This window comes from Aphelocoma coerulescens, chromosome 2, assembly GCF_041296385.1.
Source record: "Aphelocoma coerulescens isolate FSJ_1873_10779 chromosome 2, UR_Acoe_1.0, whole genome shotgun sequence".
Classification (NCBI taxonomy): domain Eukaryota; kingdom Metazoa; phylum Chordata; class Aves; order Passeriformes; family Corvidae; genus Aphelocoma; species Aphelocoma coerulescens.
Window position 1 is genome coordinate 128798603 of NC_091015.1, and position 24001 is coordinate 128822603.

Here is a 24001-nt window from a genome sequence, read left to right on the forward strand (position 1 = left end):
AATTCCTTAGAGTTTAATAAACTAGGCTTTGTAGAGTCACTATTCTGCTATGCAGTTTATTTGTTTTTAAATTAAGGGAATTATGAACATTTTAAGTTAGCATTTTCTGAAAATTTACATGAGGATTGATTTCTATCAATTAAGTTCCAGCACATATTTTGTGTAACAAATCTCTGAACTTCTGCTATAGGGGAGTATTTTTGTTCTCTAGGACCTTAAGATTATAATTTCATTTAAAAACAGTTGAAGAACATGGGTGTTACTCCTCCAAATATAAGGAGATATTTCACCCATGATTTTCCAAGAATACATGAGGTATTCCTCCTGTCTATATTCTTTCTCCCATGATTAACTACTGAATTGTGTTCCACAGTAACAGACAGGATACCTCATTTAAGTTTCGTTCTGGAAGCAAAACAGTCTGTGTAAATTTGACAGTGTGACATGAAGTCAAACATCTGTTCCTGGATTTACGGACTTTTATTGAGACCTCGACAAAAGCAGCAAGACACCATGAAATAAGAGACTGGGTCGTGACTAAAAATCAGTGGTTTTAGGCTACCTCATTGAAGTTTCAGTCTGAAAACAGTACAGTCCATGCAAAGTTGTTGCTTGGTTACTCAACATAATGCCTATGTAATTTTAAATGTTAGTGATTTTTCAAAAGTTACTCAGAAAATTGCAAAACATAAAAGACAGTTGTGAAGAATTAAATGGCATGCTGACCAATGTAAAATAGCATACAAGAAATAAATTTTTTGTCAAGAAGTATACATGATTTAACATGTTTTTTTTTACTGAAAATGTTCAATTAGATGGCACTTGAGGTCTTCAAAATACTTTTGGTTTCAATCCTTTTTCTTCTCACCGAAGGCTTCTTCCATGCTCTCAGGGAACTTAATGTAAGACTCGAGGAATAGCACCACTTTTCTAGGAAGGAAACTGATGAGACAAACTTCAAGTTAGCCTATTTTTTTTTTTTTTAAGAAAAAAGTATTCTATAAATAAAGAAATCACAAATACATTATATGTGCTCAATACTTCTAATGTCTGGCAATAGCATTTTTGGCACTTCAATGTTATAAATGGGGAAAACAAATGACAGACCAAGACATTTTGTGAAAGCCCAGCCTGCAGTGGTGGCAGGGACTGGAAGCAGACCAGGCATTGCTCACAGTGTACTGTCTTTGGAAAAGTTTTGAAATTTCTATACTGAACTGCAGTTTAAGACATTTATTAGACACAGAAGGGGCCAGAGGAATGTTATTCACCTAAATTATTAAAAAATCAAACCCACTGTTTCTTTAAAATTGGGTAAATATAACTGAATTGACTGCAGGAATATTAACTAAAGGACTGGTTTGACTAAACTGATTTTACAGGCATATGACAAAGGAAAGAAGGTAATGCTAGAAGTCAAATCACATGCTCACATTTTCAGACCAAGTAAGTATACAGCTGGAGGCATGATTAAATAAAATTTTTCCTTTTTAATTGCATCCACGATCCTGCTGGCTGCATACTCTGGATCATAAACAGGAAGCAAACAGGGTTTTCTGTAAAACAAGAAAAAAGGGTTATGGAATGATGAAACTTTACTTTTGAGGTAAATACACACACATACATAATTTAAAAATTTATGCATTTTCCCCCTTCCCCTCAAGTATTCTTGGAAAGGCATCTCCAAACCTTTTTCCTTCTGCTATCATCAAAATAAATTGAAAGCACTTTGGTGATGTTGTGAATTTAATGACTTTTTTGTAAGATGACCACAATGAAATTGATGCCCACAGTAATTCCAGCTTTGGAAACTTCCAAGCTTAGCCATACCATATGCTATTCTATGCATCATTGCTCTCCAGCAATCCTTTTCTGCTGTAAATGCTGAGGTGACAGCTAAACAGGACCAGGCTTGCCACCAGCCAGGAGAAGGGCTCTGCTCTGCACACATACACTGCTGCACGATGATGGATGGTGCAAGCAGGAGCAGAGCACTGAGAAACCAAGATCACTGGTCCTGCACTCCTGCAACTGCTCATTCAGAGCTTGCAGCCTCTCCCATCACTGCAGCCACAGAGCCACGCACCAGACACCATCACCACAGCCATTCTCACTCAGAAGTACAGTACCTGCCAGTACAGACAGTGGGGCACAATTAATAAGGACAGGTCATGGGTATCCCGACAGCCATAACTGTAATTACACTGTAAGATTACTTACTTGGGACAGAGAATATCCTCAGTTCCCACTCTCTTGACAAATAAGGTTCCATTAATCCTTAAATACTGCTGTGCATCCCTGTTTCTTGACTGTGAGGTTATTACACAGTCCCTGTTATTAACTGTATACAACACTTACATTTCTTTATGTCAAAAGACGTGTTTTTTTGTGCCAATAGGGCAAAAATACTGAATTGAAAATCAAATCAATGAACCAAAAACTGTATATGATATACCTGGTGAGTGGTGATTTTTTTACATATGAAATAGTACAAATCTAAGTTTTACTTACTTGCTTTTGAAGCCTTTACTTAACCTAGTACTAATAAAATAAGGACAAATGATTTTGATTTTAATGCCACGCTTTCCTCCATGATACAATTCTGAACTTATGGCTTCCATCATTCCAATGACTGCACTCTTACTTGCACAATAATCTAAAAAGTGAAGAAAGAAGAAATATCCAAAATGTCGAAAGTACCACAGTAAAAGTGATATACAGAATCAAATTCTTGGTAATACAATTTAAGCCACAATATTATTTAATTCTGTCATTAGCAGTCTTGTAACTAGTGTTTTAAGCATATTGGTGATGCTAACTGGAGATTATTGGCTCTTCCCACGAATAATACACAATTGCCTAAGGATAAAATTAATCCTTTCAGAGGAGGTTGGTTTTTTTTTTTTTTTAGTGCACTATGGAGAATTATAGGAAGATGAGCTTATTCAGCATTTGCTGTACATTTCCAGATACTCTTATACAAACCAGGCATTCTTTCAGTTCAGAATGTCTTCAACTTTTAATATCACAGGTTACATTTCAGAAAGAACTATTTCTAGTGGTAGAATATAAATACCCTACTTATAAATGCTGTTTCAGCCTATTACTTCTGATTTGCCCTGCAACTGCAACACCATTTTGTTTGTCCAGGAAGACTGAATCTTGTATGATTTTTATTGTTTCATGAATGTATGGGACTCCATACTTGGAGATGATCAACACTTGCCCTCACACAGCCCTGTGCAACCTGATCTAAGCTGGGCCTGGTTTTTGGGGGCGGATATGGACCAAGCGACCTTCAGAGATTGCTTCCAACACAAATTATTCTACAATTTTCCAATTGTTAGAAACTATTTTAATATACTGCCTTACACAGCATTTCCTAAAACTTTTTCAAATGTGTGTGAAAATAGTTGTTACATACAATGAAATCCAATTTTGCTAAAAGACTAACTTCAAAGACGGGCATAAGAGGTAGTTTGCTATTCTTCAGGAATTCACCCACAGTGAATGAGGGAACCACACAGCCTAAAAATACATCTCTAAGGTGTAAATGATTATAATGCATGGATGGGCAGGCCCACTCCCATAAGCCTTAATTATATGGTGAAAGCTGATCACGACTTGTATTATCAATACCAATTATGAGCCCTCGATAGTAGGGTCCAAGAAAAGTGATTAGTGTGTAGATCTAATTTGTAATGGCAGTTGACAATACTTACCTGACGCCCTGTAGAGTCCCAGTAATCCAGCTGCACTGGCTGTGCTAACCAGTTGCCCACGGTTACAGGCCACCATGGCTGGAAGAAAGGCCTTGCAAGTCTAAAAGAACATAAATATATTTATTTAAAAATCCCCTTTATAAATAGGCATAACAAAAATGTTTCATTCCAAAATTATGCTGTACAACCTGGCTTGTTTTCTGGGCCTTCAATATACAAGAAGCACAACTGACCTTTTATCTCTGTAATGGTTTTTAAATGAGAGACAGCACTTCCTAGAAGTTCCCTCTGTCTGAACATCTAACAGTATTAAAACATCTTATTAAAAGCAGCAAAGTTTGTGTTTTCTCTGCTTCCTGGTTCCTCATGATTTGTCTATCTGAAACTATTGCCAAAGGTTCGGTACACAAGAGGGAGCTAGAAGTCAACACATTAAGGAGAGTTCAGCTGTCTGTGGGCCCTTTTTGTATCAAGCTGAACTGCCTGACAATTGCAGCACTCCAGGACACCACTGTGGGTGATACTAACTGGGAAGAGTGCTGGTGTTTGATGAAGGGGAAGATAAGAAAAACAGACAAGAGCAGTAACAATTTTTTTTCAATAGCTGAGTAATCCTATTAGACTCCATATGTGAATGCCTAATACATCACTATCCTCCTGCCCTGTGTTTATTCAGACCTGTCAGGAGGAACACCTCTCCCAGTAAGTTTTCTTCAAGTATTTGGAAGAATGATGCAGTGTGGCTGGGGAATACTTAGAGGACTTCTATCTGCAATGATTTTCCATTGAGAGCTGCCTTTTGACAAAGGAGTTGCAATGCTATATTGTTCCCTGATGCAGGCTGTTCACTCAGGCATGTAAACAAAAAGTGCAAGAGTAGTAACACAAGTAGCAATAGTAACACTCTCTCACAAAAAAGCCCTCCTCCTAAAGTGTGCTGAGACCACAAATAACTGCAAATTCATTCAGAGGTAAGAAAACAGAACAAATTCTTACTGGCTAGATATGTTCTTTAGTCAGATGGTGACTAGGAATGAAAGCACAGCCTGAAGACTGACATCAACATGTGCAGCATAAAATCATGGAATCATTTAGGCTGGAAAAGACCTTTAAGATCATGGAGTTGAACTCTAAACATAACACTGCCAGTAAACCATGGTCATGTCTCCCTGAATGCTGCAAGTCTCTTAGGCAAAGCCTTCTGATGCCAGGAAACATGAGGAGCGGGGAAGTCACATGCCATCATGTCAGCACTACCTTCAGCCGCAGCTGTCACAGGCAGGGCATGTTTCACGATACAGTTGCACAGACTTTGATTTACCAGAGTGCCCAGGCAGGTTTGTGTTAACATTACTGAGACATCCTGGGGAGACTGTCAGTGTGGTGTGTCTTCAATTACAGGATGATTATGACAACATATATTCCCCAACCAGGGTCCTTCACATTCCTATTCCAAGCTGAGTTTTTAAGGTAGATGCCATCATCATGATTTTCACACCAGAATACTTGTCTGTACCTTTTGGTCGTTCAGTAGTAAAAAAGCCACAAAAACTTTACCCAGACTTGAGAAAAAAAGTTGAGTCTCAGGGTCTTTTCAAAATCTTCATCTGTAAGCTCACAGAACTTTTTCGTAAGAGCTCTGCCAGCATTATTGATTAGAATAGTAACATCCCCAACTTCTTTTCTAACCTGAATAAAAAGAAAAAGGACAAAGAGAAAGCTTTAGAAGGTATCACTGCCTCTTGTGCTTAATTTATGGAAACATTTAGTAATATTTGCAATAACTGGTGTGCATGAAAACATAAGTATGTAAGAACTGTTGTAATGCATCAGATCAAAGATCCATCTAAGCCCCCTAGCCCTTGTCTCATGGTGGAAAGCAATGAATAAAGGACCTGGGCTCTAAGGTCTCCAGTGTACTCAATTTCCCCATGCTACAACTTAGGATCTTTTGAGAGGTATAAGGTATCATATATAGATGTGTTTAATATATCCTAGTGATTCTCCACCCTGCCTCACTCCCCAAATTTGTCTAATTTCTCCCTGAACTCCAGAATACTTTTGGCTTCCACAAAAAACTAAGTTAAAAATTGACAAAGCTTTAGTGTGCACTGTGAGCACACTTTAACTGCAATCAGAACATTCCTAGTCCCCTGTTTTTAGTATTGTGAGAACCTGCATTCCTCTGCCAAGCCTGCTCAACCCCCTTTCCGTATAATTTTTACTAAACTGGAAAGAATTCAGCTCAGAGAACTGAGGGTTACCAACGCTCTGAGTACAAAAGCATCTACCATGAAATAGATAGATAAAATTTCCATTAGCTCCATTTGCATTTGCTTTCATAAGATTTTGTGCCATGATTCGGATTTATATCAAAGCAGATGGCCAAGATTTACTTACAGCATGAAGAATCAGCTAGAGGTGGATGGTTATCTGGGGTCTCAAAAAAAATTTTTAGGTGTCTGTTAATTCTTGTGTTAATGTAATTTCTATCAGTTTTCTGTAAGTCAGGTTCATAGTCTGTTTTTGTGCTCTCAAATGCCCCTTAAGACTGGCATATTTTCTATACTTTGTTCCTTGATCATCTGTTATAGTAAAACACACATCCTGCATTTATAGGCCATCAGATTCATGTCTGATTTCCTTCAGAATTCCCAGGTGGACATTGCTTGTTCCTGAAAATTAGTTGCTGTTCACTTGACCAGTTTGTTCTAAAACCTCTTCTTTAGGGACTTCAATGGTCTCTTTTGTTTACTAGAAAGAAACTAAACTTACATTATGGGATACTTAGGTTTTTCTGCAGTGAGTATACCAAACAATTAATTTAATTTTCTTGCTATTGCTTTCTCTTCTGTGTCCAAGCTCAAGACTTTTCTTACTACCAATAAAAAATTTGTGGATTAATTTCCAAGAGTAGAGGAGGCCCATAGTTGAAAAACTCTCCAAGAAAATTTCTGTCTCCTCCATGACTGAACAATACATGCAAATATCTGTGAATATGTTGGTGTTGTTAACAATAATTTGACACAGTAACAGCAATTTTTAAATTTTAAACTGTTCTTTAAGTTTCTGTTGGCAGGTCAGTCTGTGCACTTCAGAACAGTGTTTGCTGGTGTGGGCACAGCAAATTCCGCAGGTTGGAGTCCTGTGGCTGATTTGGCTAATGTGTTTAGAAAATGAAAATTACCTGAGGGCACAAAACAAACCTGTTGAGACTCTGCTAAAATGCGAGCAAAAAAATAATTTCAAAATGTTCAGTATGGACAATGAAGTCCAACAAAGAAATTAACTACATAAGCTTGAATTAGTCGTTTTGGTGCATGTCTTTGCAAGGAACAGATAGTATTTATGGGAATAGGGGTTTAATGCCAATTTAAAATGGTATTTTTTTTAAAGATATTTGATCTTGGTAAATTCTAAGATAAGTGGGGATTTTTGTACTTGCAAAAGGAAATGTCAAGAAAAATTGCTGTTTGATTTATACTATCATTCCAAATAAAGATCAAATGTCACATTTGAAGTACTGCCCCCAAGTTGCTCAGACAGAAATTTCATCTCACTGTAAAGTGATAATAGATATTAAGATTGCTGGCCCAGAATTTTTGCATCATTATCAATGGCTCACACAGGTGACGGAGTGGCATCATCTGTACTGACCAAGCCCCTGGCAAAGATCATCCTCCTCGAATAATGTGTATTGTGTCAGCACAGCACAGAACACTCAACACCTTGCTCATGTCTGCAGACATACTATTATGGTACAATAAATATGTCCTGATTACTGCCCAAGTAATACCGAGATACCACCTGTGGTTCTTAACATCTAGCACTGATGGCCCCAAGTGGAATTTTTTTCTCTACAGTGTTAGCAAGCTGTGCCCCACGTGCTACTTATGAGTGTGGGTAAAAGAATGCCTTGCTGGTTGCAAGCATGAGAATTGCAGTTCCAGATACTTACAGATCCTGAATCCAACTTACCTTTTAGATGGACTTTTCCTCAAGAACATTTCTTGAGGAAAAAAAGTGTTCCAAACCTTCATAACCTCGCTCAGAAAGACTTAACCTGATTTGGTTAAAACTAAAAGCAACAACTACAAACCAAAGAGCCGAGACTCACCACGTCCCCACCTTTCCACTCACAACTCATGGAAAATTAATGTGACATTCCAAGTCTTCTGAAACAATCTATCAGCATTTGCATCATGAAATAATTTAGCTAACTTCTCTGATGTATGCCTTCGGACACAGAATGTCAAAGATGTGACTTGTGAGTCATGTATATAAGTGTGTACATTGAGAATTTAACAAAAGTTTACACTTGGATGAAGTGGCAGAGTGGCTAACTGATTATAAGTGAAGTTACACTGAGAAGCATTTTCAGGCAGCTTAAGGAAAAGTGAAAATTAATAATATTAATTCAATGTCCAATTTCTGAGCTATGACAATAAAATAATAGTTTACAAAGCATAGGTCAGCACAGCAGAAGAGTTTCATTGAAAATGGAGCTCTTCTCTATCTTATTTTCCAGCTGTATTGATCAAAAAATGAACTGAAGCGGAATCATCAATTTGGCTGGAGATCAGCCACATCCGAATGACATTTCTGAAAACATTACATCCCATATCACCTTAAAGAAATATGGTTTCCTTAACAAATAGGCAAAGGAAAGAATCCCCCTTGTACAATATCCACTGACTGTTCTGTTCTTTTAAAATTATGTATTGATATCTTAAAGGACCTTTAAAGCCTACATAAGATAATATATGGAGATAATCTCTGCTGCATGCTTTACCATACTCTTAGTCTAAATTTTGCGATCTCACAATGAAGACTAGAAATGGATAAATCTCAATGGAACTGATTAAACCCAGTTACTTTGTTGCAACCATAGTTTAAGTTCCATCTAGAAACTACTTTTCAAAAGGAGAAAGACATTGTCCTTCAGGATTGCTTCCTTCTAGGAAATAGTATGTTTTCTTAAAAAGCAATAAAATCAGTAGGATATTCTATTAAAAAGAAGCAAAAACGCAGATCTTACCTTGTCTGCCTGTTCATAGACATCCTCCCTACTGCTGCAGTCACAATGGTAGACAAACACCCGGTTGGCTCCATTTTGTTGGGCTAATCTGCTTGTTTCTTTGTTACCTTCATCATCAATGTCCCAAAGAACCAAGGTTACTCCCAAAGGAGCAAATTTTAAGGCAACCTGCCTTCCAATCCCATTTGCAGACCCAGTAATAAGTACTATTTCACCAGCAAAACTTTTTTTGCGTAGAGGAAATATACAGAAGGTGTTCTCGATGAGTAAAAAAATTAAAAATTTCAGGTACTGTAGTAACTTCTGGATGCTTCTGAAGTTGAACATGATTTCTCAGGTACAAGCACCACTCTTCTGTTGTGCAAACCCAGAAACACAATACGTTACAACAGTGGGATATTGACTGAAAGAAAGAAAATTTCAAACAGCAAGTTCTTTCCCCGTGTTCTCTGTGGGTGCAAAATACATTATTAAAGACTTGTTTTGTGAAAGCTGCCTTACAAGTCAGATTAAAGCCAATGTCTTCCTCTAGGTGCTATGGGCTGTTTCATCCCGGGTTCCTCCGCTTCCAACTCTGTTTTTAAAAAGGTTTAGTAACATACCTTCTAGGCAGGTATGTTGCAGCAATAGCTGTAGAGCACTTTGTTGTCACAGCCCGGTGATGTTAGCTGAACAAAAAAGTACTGAACTGGTGCGATATCAACCTTAGGAAGGAAGGTGTCCTCCTTAGCGGGAAACATGACCTGTTTCGGAAGGCAGGCAATCGGAACGTTCCCACACCGCGAGTATTTTCCAGTGCCGTGCCGCCGAAATCACACCACGTAAATCCCACTTGCCGGCAATTGACCAGCCACACGGGAAGCCCCGGCCCTGGCACTTATGAGCCTTGGTCTTCAACCTACATTAGGCAGCACCGCTCCCTTTACAGTGCTTGAGACGGGACAGCAGAAGAAGCGCGCACACCGACCCGGCGGGTTGGACTCGTGCCGTGCCGTGCCGTGCCGTGCCGTGCCGTGCCGTGCCGTGCCGTGCCGTTCCCCCGCGGCCGCGGCCCCTTGGCCCCTCCCGGCCTTGCCCAGCAGTCACATCCTCGCCCCCTCCCCGCGACCGCTCCCCCGCACTCACCGCGGGCTCCCGACTGTCCCGCACCTGCCCGCCCGCCGGGACCAGGAGTGGCCCGGCCCTGCCCTGCCCTGCCCTGCCCTGCCCGCCCCCAGGGCTTGGCCCCGTGCGGGGGCGGCCCGGGGAGGTGCGAGGTGCGGGGCCGGGCAGGCGGCGCTTCCCGGCCGGGCGGGTGCGGGATGCCGGCGGCACGGAGCACCAAGCCTGGGCGGCTTCCCGAGGGCACCTGTTGGGTGGCAGCGCCCTCTCCCACGTCGGGACATCCCGCTGCTCCTGCTGCTGCTGCCACGTCAGTGGCCTCCTGCGCCCGGCCGGCCCGCAGGCTCCATCCCACCCGGCCGAGGGCTCGGAGAGCAAGTGCTCTCTCCTCGCTCTGCTGCTGCCTCGCTGGAGGTACAAAGTTAAACACTTCTAAATTTATATAATAAATGACTGCTCTCCAGCTTGCCAGGGTGGGACCAAAAAGGCAGATAATGATACTAAATGTGCCCCCTAAAACAGCGAACACCCCTATTATTATATCACACCTTTAAAATAGCATTTGTGGGTCCTCAGTTTCCCATACATGCATTATCCAACTCTAAAACTACAATCCTGCACCACAGTATCATTCATATTTTTTCCCAAGTTTGAATAGAAAGCCACACACAGGTCTGTAAGAATGTGCTTCTCCTGTGACATCAGCTTGTCTCAATCACCATGAGATTGTCCACGAGCAGTTTATGTAAAAAGGCAGTGAAGAGAACACTACTTATTTGCTGTGCTTTGCATCTCAAAAAAGTAACACTAGAGGTCTTGTTTATTGGCAAGTCATAGAAGGAAAAAAATGGAATATATTCACAGTGTGCTCTGATGTACATATCCATGTTGTATACACTATTCAGACTACAGTTTATGGGGATCCATGAGATATTTTTCTGTTAAGCTGAGATAAATGATAGTTGACAAAATTTGATGTAATTTACACCAGGAAATATGGTGGAAAATGGTATGCTGTCAGTGTGAACAGTTGTATGGAAGGGATATGTTTCCATGCACAGTTAACTGTTGAATATTCTATTTAGGTGCCAGCAAAAGGGGAAGCTGAAATAGCCCCACTGAGGATGAAGGCGGATCTCAAAGCCTCAATGAGCTGTGGTTCCAAACAAGGTGCCAAGAAATGCAAAATAGGTGGGTATCCTAACTCCCGGTGTCCCATGTTGCAATAGGTAATGACATGGCAAAAGCAGCAGATTATGGTGAGGGGAAGCTGAAATGATTCAGCAATGAATTTCTACTTGTGAAACAAACCAGAGAAGATGCTTGTTTATTGTGCTGACATTTCAAGGTGAACAACATGGGTGAGGAATGGTGTTGCAACCAGAGCTTTGTAAGCTGTGAGTTAACAGGAGGAGCCTGTTTCCAAAGCTTGTGCTTTTGCAAGTCTGAAAGCACATGACTTCCCTGCGCTTATGCTGAGCTGACCTAAGGAGCAGCCAGCTACCATTCTATAAGTGATGAAAATGACAATGATGATTAATAATTTATATACCTAAATTAGACGCTTCAGTGTGGTGGTGGAATGTTACAGCTCATTGCTATCTTTAGGTAAAGAGTGGATGTGGTAAGTGACAAGGGTCTTGGGGAACACAGAGTGTTTTAGGATAGCTTGCATTCCACTCACTGCCAGCTAGATTTGATGATTCCTTTAGAGAATTATTTAGCATTTTGAAATTAGGTATTTGTGTGGCTTTTTGTCTCAGTTTTGTCCCAGTGTTTCAAAGCATTAGATTTTGTTGTCAAACAGAAAACTTATTCTCCTGATTAATGTATGCACTGTAACTAGTCTCTAGCCCCACACTTACCTTTCTCTGCAATTAACTTTGAATTGGTACCAGAAGCTCCATTTTCTAAGTAATAGTAAAAACACAGGAATGAAATTGTCTATAACATTTGACTGCACTGAAAAAAAAATTCCAAAAAACCTGCTACAGCTAGAGAAGCCACAGAGTCACAGTTCTGTGAGTGGTATTTTTCTTATTGATCTTCCAGTAACAAATCTTCACGTCTGGCATTTGTTTTAATCATAACAAACCTATTAAACATAGGAAACAGGGCAAAAGCACAGATAGATCAATCTAAAATTTAAAAGCACATCACTAACAATATCAAGAGCAGGGGTAACCACACTACCAAGAATGCTTCAATGACAGTTCACCAGCATCTTCATTTGCCTCTGCACTTTGTATATGCTCCATGGTACAAGAAGTTAAAACCCTAAGAGGCTGTCGTGGTTTAACCCCAGACATCAACCAAGCCCCATGCAGCCGCTCGCTCACTCCCCACCAGTGGGATCAGGGAGAGAACTGGGAGTGCAAAACCTACAAAACTCATGAGATAAAGACAGTCTAATACAGAAAGCAAAAGCTATGCACACCAGCAAAGCAAAACAAGGGATTAATTCACTGCTTCCCATGGACATGCAGGTGTTTAGCCGTCCCCAGGAGAGCAAGGCCTCAGCACATGTTACTTGGGAAGACAAACACCATCACTCCAAATGGCCCCTTCCCCCTTCTTCTCCCCACATTATATAGCGGACATGATGCCATATGGTGTGGAATTTCACCTTGGTCAGTTGGGTGTGTCTCCTTCCACCCTCCCACGCACTCCTATATCCCATGCCAACAGGGCAGTCGGAAAAGCAGAGGCGGCCTTGGCTCTGTGCAAGCCCTGCTCAACAACAACAAAAGCATCTCTACATGATCAGCCTGTGTTCAACACAAATCCAATACACAGCCCCACACCAGCCACTGTGAAGAAAATTACTCCAGCACAGAGGCATATCAAATTAAGCCTATCAAGTCTATCAAGCAAGTCTATTAAAATAATTCACTATCCTTTTTTTCATGTGCATAAGCATCAGTCAAACACATATCCTAAACTCCACCCATGTAGTGAGGGATTTGGCTGAGATTTTCTCATGGTGTAAATCCTTTGGCATACTTACAATTGTCAAGGTGATAAAGTTGACAGTATTTCAGTGAGTATATGCTTGTTGTGATGCATGAAATTGTCACAACTGCTAATGGCCATGCATAGTAAATGAAAGTATAATTCATTTTATTGGCCTTTTCATTGGTAGTAAAGATTAGGGTTAGAATTACTCTTGTCCTCAAGCCTGCTGGACCTTTTGAAGATTTCTGGTGGATTACACATTGAACAATACTTTTTGTTACCAAAAATGTGAAGATGCTTACTTGCATCTTGAGTGCTGAGATGAATGGTATTGAAAAGTATCCTCACTGCTGAGCTGCAATAGGTACTTTAAATACATGTTATTAATTACTAGTAATTATATCCCACTGCTTTTAATAAATGGTCAAGTATTTATGAATATATTAATAAGACATACGTGTATTGTCAGCATATAAAACTTAAAACTCTACTGCCAAAAAGAAAAATATGGGTTTAGTAGAATAGGATTACTTTATACAAGTGCTCAATGAATAATTATCTTAATGGGCAGCTTGTGTTTATCTTTTTAAAAAGTACAATCCATTCACATGCTCCAAACAGATGTGAAAAAAAAATGCTTTGATAAATACAGACAAATTAAGTGATATTTTAACATTTTCTGACAAAACTCATTTCTGCAGGCTCTAATAATCTCTGCTGAATTTGTGGAAGAATTTTATTTGACATTCAAAATGGTTTGATATTGTATCAGTGCTAACTATTAATGTACCTCTTCAGATCATGTGGCAATTTGCGTTCATATATTTGGAGGAACAAAACCACTCCAAAATATACATTATTCCTCAAAAGATGAACTGTTCAGCACTGGTAAAGATTGGTGAAGAAAACAAGCTCTCTGTAGGTCACTAGTATTTGTTGAAGTTAGTGAAATGATATCATTAAAACAGAATGTCCAGGTTTTTAAGGACCAGGAAAGAAGTACATAGTGTCTGTCTGTGATAGTGAATTCACACAGAATCACCAGGTTAGAAGAGACCTCTAAGATCATTGAGTCCAACCCATGCCCTAACACCTCAGCTAAACCATGGCACTGAGTGCCACATCCAATCTTTTTTTAAACACATCCAGGGATGGTGATTCCATCACCTCCCTGGGCAGACAATTCCAGTATTTCACCACTCTTTCCATGAAAAACCTTTTCCTAATATCCAGCCCATATTTCCCTTGGTGCAGCTTGAGACTGTGTCCTCTCGTTCTGTCAGTTGCTGCCTGGAGAAAGAGACCAACCCCCACCTGGCTACAATCACCTTTCAGGAAGCTGTAGAGAGTGATAAGGTCACCCCTGAGTCTCCTTTTCTCCAGGCTAAAGAGCCCCAGCTCCCTCAGCTGTTCCTCATAGGGCTTGTGTTCCGAGCCCCTCACCAGCCTTGTTGCCCTCCTCTGGATGCGTTCAAGCATCTCAACATCCTTCCTGAATTAAGTCATATAATTGACTTTTAAGAGTAATCCAATATTGAATACAAGATGACAGGTGGGAATCCCTTACTACACAGTGTATGTGACAACCTTAACTCTCCAGTTTTAATAATTTTCACTTTCAGAAGGGCAGGAAAAGCTCCAATTGTTTCCTAACAGTGTCAAAACATGCTTCTGATCCATAGAGGTCAAAGGCATCAGCCTGAAGTCTCACCAGATAGCTGTGTCTTATGTTAAATGAAATCAAATTAGTAGTTTTATTAATTCATTAGAACGAAACAAAATCCTCAGCACAAATTTAATGTATCCCTTGGATCTGTGCATATTCTTTCTAACAGCTTTGGCCAAAACTCAGGACTACAACGGAGCACCCAGAAGGCAATGCACTCTGCAGTGAATCTCAGTGAACCTGTCATGCTACCTCAAGATGAAGTTGATCAGAGATATGCAGGAAGTGGCTGTACAACCTATAAATGAAGAAGAAAAGGAGTTCCAGCTCACAAAACTTGGATCTTGTATCCTGAATCAAAGCATGAGTTGCTTGTTTTCCAAGGAATAGTAGGGAGCACAGAAGCTCCTTTCCTATGGTTTTTTCCTTCTAATTGGTTCAATATACTTCATCACACAGTCAGCCAAATGAATTTAATCTCCATTGAACCAAAAATTAGTAGTTGCTGTATCAGATAGGTGTTGTAATACTGCTAGGACATAATCCAGGGGATAACTATAGGCTACTGCAGCAATGGGAGGGTTTGTACTTAAAAGCATGTAAGAAAAACTTTCAATACTGTAAAAAAAATACTTAGCTAATGAATTTAAGTCATCCTACAATAAGCCTACAGAGACATTGCAGCTCTAGAGCTGTGTAGATGTGCAGAGATCCCTCTGCAGGCCTGTGCATGCCACATTCATCTTCAAAGATGTTGCTTATCTGCATCCACATCTAACCCCACAGGTGCTTAATGTTGTGCCAGTTGGTCATTACAGTGTCAGTCAAAGGACAACTCCACCCTGTGATTGAGAAGGTGCTTGGAGTATGTCCCTTGCCAGCTCCAGGTTTGTGACCTGGCGGTATCCAGGTGTGGTATCTGTGAGAGCACAGTCATATCTAGTGTAAGGGCACCAGCTGCAGGGCACCAGGGCTTGTCTCCTGCTTCATTCCAATGGAAACATACAGCTGATGGTACATTCCCTAGGAGGAGGGCACAGAGCACAGAGCCTGTAATGACTGTGTCTAAAGACACTTAGGAATTTAATCTGCAGAGCCTCACATCCCTGGAAATGTGAAGCATTTGGGAAAAGCTGCTGTTGACTGTGCTCTTCACAAGGGAGAAAAGAGGTATCTTGGGGACAATTTTAGGCAAATGAGCAGGCCACAAAACGATAAAGTTTTCTGTCCAATGAAGAAAACTGGCTTTGCTTCCCAGGCTGAAATATCATATTCCCCAAAAGAAGCCAGGGAGGAGAATGTTGTCTTCTGTTAGTCAGACATACAAAGTTGTTTTGTATGTAGTCTGACCTGTTCTTCCTGTCAATTGGTATTCCCTTCCTCCCAATTAATTGAAAGGGTGAAATAACCCTCTTGAACTCTTTTCAACTTGAATGACAAGTATTTAGACTATTTTACTAGGATGGGTTGTTTATTTACACATCGGTATAATGGCACTTGAATGTACTCAAATAATTTACATTTTTTCTTGCGTACTGAAGAAAATGAGTTCTTATTTCAGTGATGGTAGTTCTGAGGACTACAGAAATGGGTTACCTGATCTCTTTTAGCCTGGCTATACAGTATTCAGTGTCACTGTGCAGCTGTAGAGCCTAATAGTGATGGGGCAACAATAGTAGTGCTGGGGAGCCTAATAGTAAGGGGAAGGAAAGATGGTATTCCTGCTCAGGAAGTATCCCTTTCCTGAGACCGCTTTCTGAGATCAGGGACTGGGCTGGATTAAGGACTTTGAACTCCAAGAGTACAGAGCAGAAGGCAATGTGCTGATGGATGTCTGGGCACTTAGGCTGACAACATGCTGTTTTAAAATAGCTGAAGTTTCCTCAAGGTGTGACTCAGTGCACCTGCTGAACTTGAATAATCAAATAGCCTGAAAATCACAAACCAGAGAATAATTGTGCCAGGAAGAAGTGCAACCAGGGGACCAGAACAGCTGGAGTACTCTAGCAGTGCCAGTAAACCACAAAAGATCTCAAAGCAGTGCAAGAATTGGAGAGGAATATGTCTTCATTAGTGTGGGATATCATTTGGAAAAGGATTTCCTCTAAGAATTTTTCTTTACCTACTGCTATGCCTATTTATTTTGCCTCAGGTTAAGGTCATTTAGTAATTTAATTGCTCTTCTCATTAAGACACTGAGAAACGGCATGACGATGGTATTCCCATTTACACAAAGTAGGCAGAGCAGATTCACTGTCACCATTCTGTCACCACCAGTGACCTTAGCATTTCGAGGGCCTGAAAGGTTTGGTGCTGGGACAGTGAGGTTGGTTTTTGCAGGCATCACATGTTCAGAATGGTCATGATGCTGTGAACAGATTTGTTTTATGCAGTGATAGTGAAACTCCTGAAGTCTAAAGGGTCGCTGAAGAATGCAGAGGGAGAAGATATTGCTTCTGAACCTCGTCTAGCCTGAGAACCTCATTTCAGACTTTTTGTCTCAGTTACTACAGAGGAATTCAGTATGATGGATACTTGGGAGTGAAGCACATCTCCTGTCTTCAGTCTGCTGATCAACAGCTTGGTTAGCAAAGTTTAAGCATGCACTGACTCCCATAGAAGTTTTCTGCTTTGAATAATTTCCACTGTTTCTCTTCAGAGGGAAGCTGACAGCTTTTTTTTTCTCGCTGATGGGCAAAGAATCAGTTAATCATGTTCTGAGAATGACTTTGTCACATTAACTATGTCATTTGCTGTCATAGCATGACAGCTATGCCGTATTAACAGAAATTAAAATAAAAAGGTATTCTTCCACATAATATTTTTCTGGATAGAGAAATGTGGTGCAGTTGAAATTTCAGCCCTTGTCAGCTAGTTATTTGCAGAGACAAAAATGTAGAGAAATGTGAAAGTCCCAGTGTAAAACCCATTTATACTGCAGGTCATGATTGGAAAATGATGGTTTATATGTACTAAGAGAGGCTTATGTGGTTTAGCTGCTTCAACTGCTTTTATGAGAGAAAATTGCCAATCATTTGTGTTGTTGCTGCCATTGTCTCCTGCTCAAAAAAAAGGTGTTGCCTGAATAAGTGCTTTAGAATATTTTCCAGGGCATTAAGTCTAAAAGTTAAAATGTAGATTCTCATAGGACTGTGGGAGTGGTTTTCCTAACTTGGTATCCTGTTATTTTATATGCATAGGCATTGTGATGAGTTCAGATCAGATGTATGCACACAGATCTCACTGCAATTGGAGTGCAAGTCTGCGTACATTTAAACGGTGCAAACATTTAAAAAGTAGGAAAATACAGGGTCCCTTGAAAGCAGTTATGTGGGCTGGGGAAGATTGTGTTGAGAAACAGAGTAATGCCAGAGAGGCAAGAGGCAAAGGTTGTGTATGTCCTGACAGACATGGACAGCTATGAAAAGGTTTAGCACTCGTGATCTGTGTATAAGGAAATGTCATCCTTCTCCTTGAGGAAGCAGTACAGCACTGAGCTTTTAACTAAACTTTTAGTGGAGTGATGTGCTTTTGTGACAACTATTTAACCTTGAGAGATTTCATTCCATGGTTTCAGCAAGGATTACAGTAAATGATCAATTTAGGTAAAGTAACAATCTAATTAAACAAATTCAGTCTAAATCCCTGCTGGGCCAGTAAAGATTTGTCTGTCAAATACCTCTAAGTGTTTTCATTTTCTATAGCAACAGTTAATTGGATATGCAACTGTCAGTTTAAATGCTTTAAATGAGGCTGATGGGATTAGTAATTGAATGCTTGGATTAATGATTTACAGCTGGCTTTGCTGCCCTGTTCCTTGCTTACAGCTATGTTCATGATAGCTCCCTATCCTTCTCAGGTGGACAGAGTAGTGGTCTATAACTGCAATGTAGTTATGATAGTATGAAATAGAGGTATGAAACAGGTTTGATGTAGCCAGTGTATTCCTGTTGACACATAGAACTATTTTTAATACTGCGGGGAAGCAAAGAATTATGATCAAAATGTTAAAAGCAAAAACTCTAAGAACAGCCACCTTACCTCCACAGCTAGGAGCTGGAATTGAAGGTCTCAGTCACTTTCCAATTAAAGTTGTCTTTTATGGTTTGAGTCAGAAAGCGAACCCCAGTGGGGTGGGTGGTGAAATTAAATCCAAGGCTGTGAGTGGAGGCTGACACAGGGATTTCTGCAAGAGGTAGTAGGATTTCATAGGGAGTGGAAGAGATGACTTCTGTGCACTGCCAAAGCATCTGCTGTTGGAGAAAGAGAGCAGACTGCAAAGTTTAGTCATGTAGTGGAGTCTCATAGGTGATGCTTGAATCTCTCATCTTGTTGGGAACTGAAGAGAAGGATGGAAGCTTTATGACTCTGATAGGGAAGTGGTTACACTGTTCTCTGTGTGACTGTTTAGGTCCCTCTTCTGTGCTTTAAAAGACCAGAAATACAATATGCTCCTTGGAGTGTCATGGGTTTCAGGGCCAGCTAACCTGTACCAGGAATTTCTTCATTCTCACAGCAACTCAGAGAACTTAACCATTCGTTTGCCTTTTAAGTTGAAAGTTCTAGCATGGTCCTGTTGGTATAAAAAGGAATTTTGGTTTTTTGTGTCCAGCTGATCTCTGCAGTGGTTGAGGAAGAAAGCTATAGGGAAAACTTTCTGAGGCACTGAGATGTATACATAAATTACAGAGCTGTGCTATGAATTTGTCATTTTGCCTTACATGTAGGCCTCCAAAACCCCCCTTAAAGACAAAGAGACCCTTATACATCATAAACTGAAAATTTATGTTCTTCTTAATTAAATTCCCTTCAGAATTAAAATGAGCCAGTGCATATTTAGAGTCTCTGTTGACTCTAAGTATAATAATACTTATTTCAGTATATTAAATTAGAGCATGTCTCTGTTATAAAGATTCTATCTTGGGAAACATTATCTGAAACAGCTAACAACATTAGATGTTATAATTACTTGTATTTATGATATAGTTATAAACAATTATGAAATAAATTATTGTAACTATTTAGAAATAACTACAAAATAATGATTATAATAATAACCTTGTAGTTATTTATATTTATTATATATCATATTCCATTTTAATTTACCAGAAAAAAACAAACAGGAAATTTAAAATTATGCTCTGCGCATTTCAGCTAACAGAATATGCCAGGTTCAGCTGAAATGTGGGAATAGATTTTATGGCCTTTGCTCATTATTCCAAGACTTCAGATTAGGTTTTCAGGCAGAGCTTCAGCTGCAAGCACTTTGGTATTCAGAAATCATTGTATTCATCAGCTTCTGGCTCTCTACTATATGTGAACTCCATTTAGTTCAGGAAATACTTTTTTTTTTGTTGTTCCTTCCTGTAATTAGTTCCTATTAAAAAGCCCAACTCATCCTTGTCTAGCCTCAATTAGACTATCTTTTTTTTCCTTTTGTTCCTAATGTGGAGGCATTAATCTCTTGTGACTGGTCTGGACCCTTCCAGCATACATTGTTCATATTAATTTATTTTTCATACTTACTCAGTATTCAGACCAATGGTGCTATTCTGGAACAATGATAAAAGCCAGGAAAGGGAAATGTAGAATTCTGTTTTTGGTCTCAGAATGACATTTCTTTCTTCAGAATACTCTTGCAATTAATTTTCTTTCTAGACATCAGGCTTTCCTCCTTTCTGCTTTTATTTATTTAAAGCAATACAGCTATTTCAATAATCTTCTGATGAAGTGATAGTTTAGGAATGTATTGTAAGGGGAAAATTAGTGGAGGCTTTCAGAACTTGGACTGAGACGGAGATGCCTTTTTTCATCTCCCAGCCCAGTAGATCCTATCTTCAACCTTATTCTTGATTTGTGATTCAGGAAACTTTGATTGATTCACTGGCACATTTTGAGCTGATTTAATCAGAAATGTTAATTACTGGAAATGTTAGAACACTTTAGCATTAAAGAGTGCCTGAATGATGGCATAACTGAAAGTCATAAAATAAGAAATTCCACGTGAACAGAAGAAATTAGAATCTTATTCTAATTTCACATCTTTTAAATTGTAATTATTAAAGCAAAACAATGTTTGGAGATATTTTCAATTATAATGGAAGGAATAGGGATTATTGGGCTTTACTATTTCATCTTGAGAATCAAAGACACATCCCCCTTCCATGTACATTGCCTCCTGCCTGTTCAGCCTTGGAAGAGACTTATTCCACTTCGGATGGCCTTAGTCCAGTTTTGGGTTGCTTGCATATATCCCAGTTAGATGTTTGTACCAAGTACTTTTGTTTTTCTATATGAATTCACAGAATCACAGAATCAATTAGATTGGAAAAGACCTCTGAGATCATTGAGTCCAACCTATGACCCAACACCACCATGTTCAACGAGACCATGGCACTGAGTGCCACGTCCAGTGTTTCCTTACACACCTCCAGGGACGGTGACTCCCCATCTCCCTGGGCAGCCCATTCTAATGTCTAATTACCTTTTCTCTGAAGAAATGCTTCCTAACATCCAATCTAAACCTCCCCCGGTGCAGCTTAAGACTGTATTCTTGCGTCCTATTGCTGGTTGCCTGGGAGAAGAGGCGGAACCCCACCTGGCTACAACCTCCTGAATTGTAGAGAGCAATAAAGAGTTTTCCCTAAGACTCCTTTTTTTTTCAGGCTAAACAACCCCAGCTCCCTCAGATGTACATCAGACTTGTACTCTGGACCCTTCACCAGCTTTGTTTCACTCCTCTGGACACACTCCAGCACCTCAATGTCCTGCCTGAATTGAAAGGCTCAGAACTGTACACAGTACTCAAGGTGCGGCCTCACCAGTGCCAAGTACAGGGGAAGAATGACTTCCCTGGTCCTGCTGGCCACACTATTCCTGATACAGGCCAGGATGCCTTTGACTGCCTTGGCCACCTGGGCACACACTGGCTCATGTTCAGCAGCTGTCAAGCAGAGCCTCCAGGTCCTTTTCCACCAGGCTGCTGTCCGGTGACTGTCCCCAGACTGTAGCGCTGCTGAATGTTGTTGTAGCCGAAGTGCAGGACCCGGCACTTGGTCTTGTTAAACCTCTATCATTGGATTCTGCCATCTATCCAGCAGAGCCTTCCTACCCTCCAACAGATCAATACTCACACCCAACTTGGTGTTGCCTATGAATTTGCTAATGGTGGACTCAATCCCCTCATCCAGACCATCAGTGAAGATACTAAACAGGACTGGCCCCAGCACTGATCCCTGGGGGACACCACCAGTGACTGGCTGCCAACTGGATGCAGCACTGCTCACCACCACTCTCTGGGCCTGGCCATCCAGCCAGTTCTTAACCCAGCAGAGTGCACCTGTCCAAGATGTGGGCTGCCAGATTTTCCAGGAGTATGCCATGGAAGATGATGCCAAAATGATTTTTGCTTTTATATATTCTTCATATATATTCATAGCTCTGCAGACTGTTATTATATAGTTACAGTTTCCTAACTTCAGTTCTTTTCCCATTAGACAAACATTCCTGAAGGCTTGCTCAACTCTCACTTCTTATGGGAATCAAGGTCAAGACACCTTCCCAAGACACTTTGCTGTAAACAACTAGCAAGGAAGGGGGGCTTCAGAAGGGGTCAAACCAAGAGGGGGAATTACTTCATCACCTGTGTTTCTAATTGGGGATTCTTGTCAATTATGCTAATTTATATGCAACTTATGAAACTGTATGTGCCCTATATCATGTGTGCATCTTCAGTGCATTTTCGGCATGTTGTGCACCTGGAGGGACCTTCATTAAAATGGTAACCGCATTTTATCACCTAACCTTGCTTGGCTCCTGATTTTAGGGCTCAAAAGGTAACAAAGATGGTGTCAAAGGTGTCATATTGATATAAATTTAAAGGTTTAGTTGATCAAAACACTTTATTCTTCAATATACATACTAGATCTCTCGAGATGTGGGGGTTTTATTCCTTGTTAAATTGCCAAGTTTTTGTTAACTGTGAAGGATGGGTAAAAACAACTGGTAAACTGTTTGCATCATCAAGTACACACAATGCTTGTTTTAGCCTGGAGTCTGGCAAGTGTCCCTCTTTGGCTAAATTACAGGTAAGAATATTTTTTGGGAAAAGAAGTGAATAACTGTTGAAGTGCAAGATTAAAGATGTCATTTTAGTTCTTCCTGAAGTGTACGTTTAAAGCAAACCTGTTGCTGATGCCTGCATCCCATGCATGGGTTTGTGCTCCAGAACAGGCTCAGTGTGCACAACCCAAGGTTCTTGTGGATGAAACCACTCAGGTGATGTGTGGTTCTCCAGCCACTACAGGCAGGTGCAATGGAGGAAAGAATGGGAAGACTTTTCCTGTGGCTGGTGGCATCTTTAAGAACTCTGTAGAAAGGTGATAGGGAACACAACTGAATCCCAAAGAGGCCATGGAGCTTCTATAGGCACCTATATTTTCTGGATTTTAAAATTTCGTATTATCAATTCTGTACAGCAGGAAGAGGAAAATAGATGCCCTGTTTTTTATTGAAGGAAAAGGAATGCCTTACACTTTAGCAAGCCTTCAGCAGGATTTTGACCACTTCAGACCACCCATATGATCCTCTAAGGGCCAAGCCTAAAATCATCATAACTAATTTTATGTGATGAGACTTTCAAGTGCATTTTGAAATACATCTTAATTTTTACAAGTCACAAGTACCTAGACAATCCCATTGCCTTGAAACTGAAGAAGTCAGTGCCCTTTTGTGAATAGGTAGTACTGTGCAAAACTGAAATACAGCTACTGAATGCAGTCATGGATGGTTTTAGGCAGTGCTGTGGTCAAGGCAATTTTCATCATGTTAATTTAGGTGGGAAGTGACCAGTAACTAGTAGTAGTAGGTGGGGGAAAAGTGCTCACAGACTAGGAATACAGAGGTACAGTCAGAATTATGGAAGGAATTGTACACTGGGATGGGATCTGGCCTTTGATGTAAGTGCCACCTATGTAAATGCCAAAGGATCTACAGTGCTAGTGTTGGCTTTTCTGTTTGTTCTCAGATTTACTTACACTGCCTTTGTTTGAAACAGAGAAGTCTGACCAGCAGTTTCCTGTGTTTCAGTTGTGCCAAAGTGATTTATAGCAGCTGAGGAATCAAACAAAGCAATTCCATGAAAAACCATTTGTCAGGTGCCCTGCAAAATCTGGTATTTTTATGCAGTTTTGGGTCATGTTTATTTTGCACAAACTATCTTAACACCTTTTAAATTAGTGTTTGTTATTTTAAGGCCAAGTGTACAATCCTATATTGGATGTATATAAAAGATGTAACTAATCAAACATACCACTGTGTTGTACACTGGAGAAATTATTTTAGTGCTTAAAGTCAAACACACTTGTGATTTTTCTTTATGTTGATTGTTGAACACTATGAATTATAAATTTAGGCTTTAAATATTTATTCTGTTAACTGATTAAAATTATTTATTATTCTGGTGTTCTAAGAAACTGAGAAAACTAAAGACAAAAATATATTTCAGCTATTGTGCGTGCA

At 40.0% G+C, this 24001-nt stretch overlaps 1 protein-coding gene across 6 annotated transcripts; it reads right to left on the reverse strand.

Moving 5' to 3' along the window:
* Window positions 1-461: 461 nt before the first annotated feature.
* Window positions 462-9967, reverse strand: LOC138105921 (epidermal retinol dehydrogenase 2-like). Of its 6 annotated transcripts, none has more exons than XM_069005972.1 (7): window positions 9886-9967; window positions 8761-9163; window positions 5280-5411; window positions 3723-3822; window positions 2512-2656; window positions 1434-1556; window positions 462-942 (listed from the first exon to the last, which is right to left on the reverse strand). In XM_069005972.1, the coding sequence occupies exons 2-7, from the start codon at window positions 9085-9087 to the stop codon at window positions 849-851; spliced, it is 921 nt and encodes a 306-aa protein (XP_068862073.1). In that variant the 5' UTR covers window positions 9088-9163; window positions 9886-9967; the 3' UTR covers window positions 462-848. The 6 variants fall into 6 exon arrangements, with proteins under 6 accessions (XP_068862073.1, XP_068862076.1, XP_068862078.1 ...); XM_069005975.1 differs by having other exon boundaries at window positions 8761-9114; window positions 9886-9915; XM_069005977.1 differs by lacking the exon at window positions 9886-9967 and adding an exon at window positions 9728-9748 and having other exon boundaries at window positions 8761-9114.
* Between the last annotated feature and the right edge of the window lie 14034 nt (window positions 9968-24001).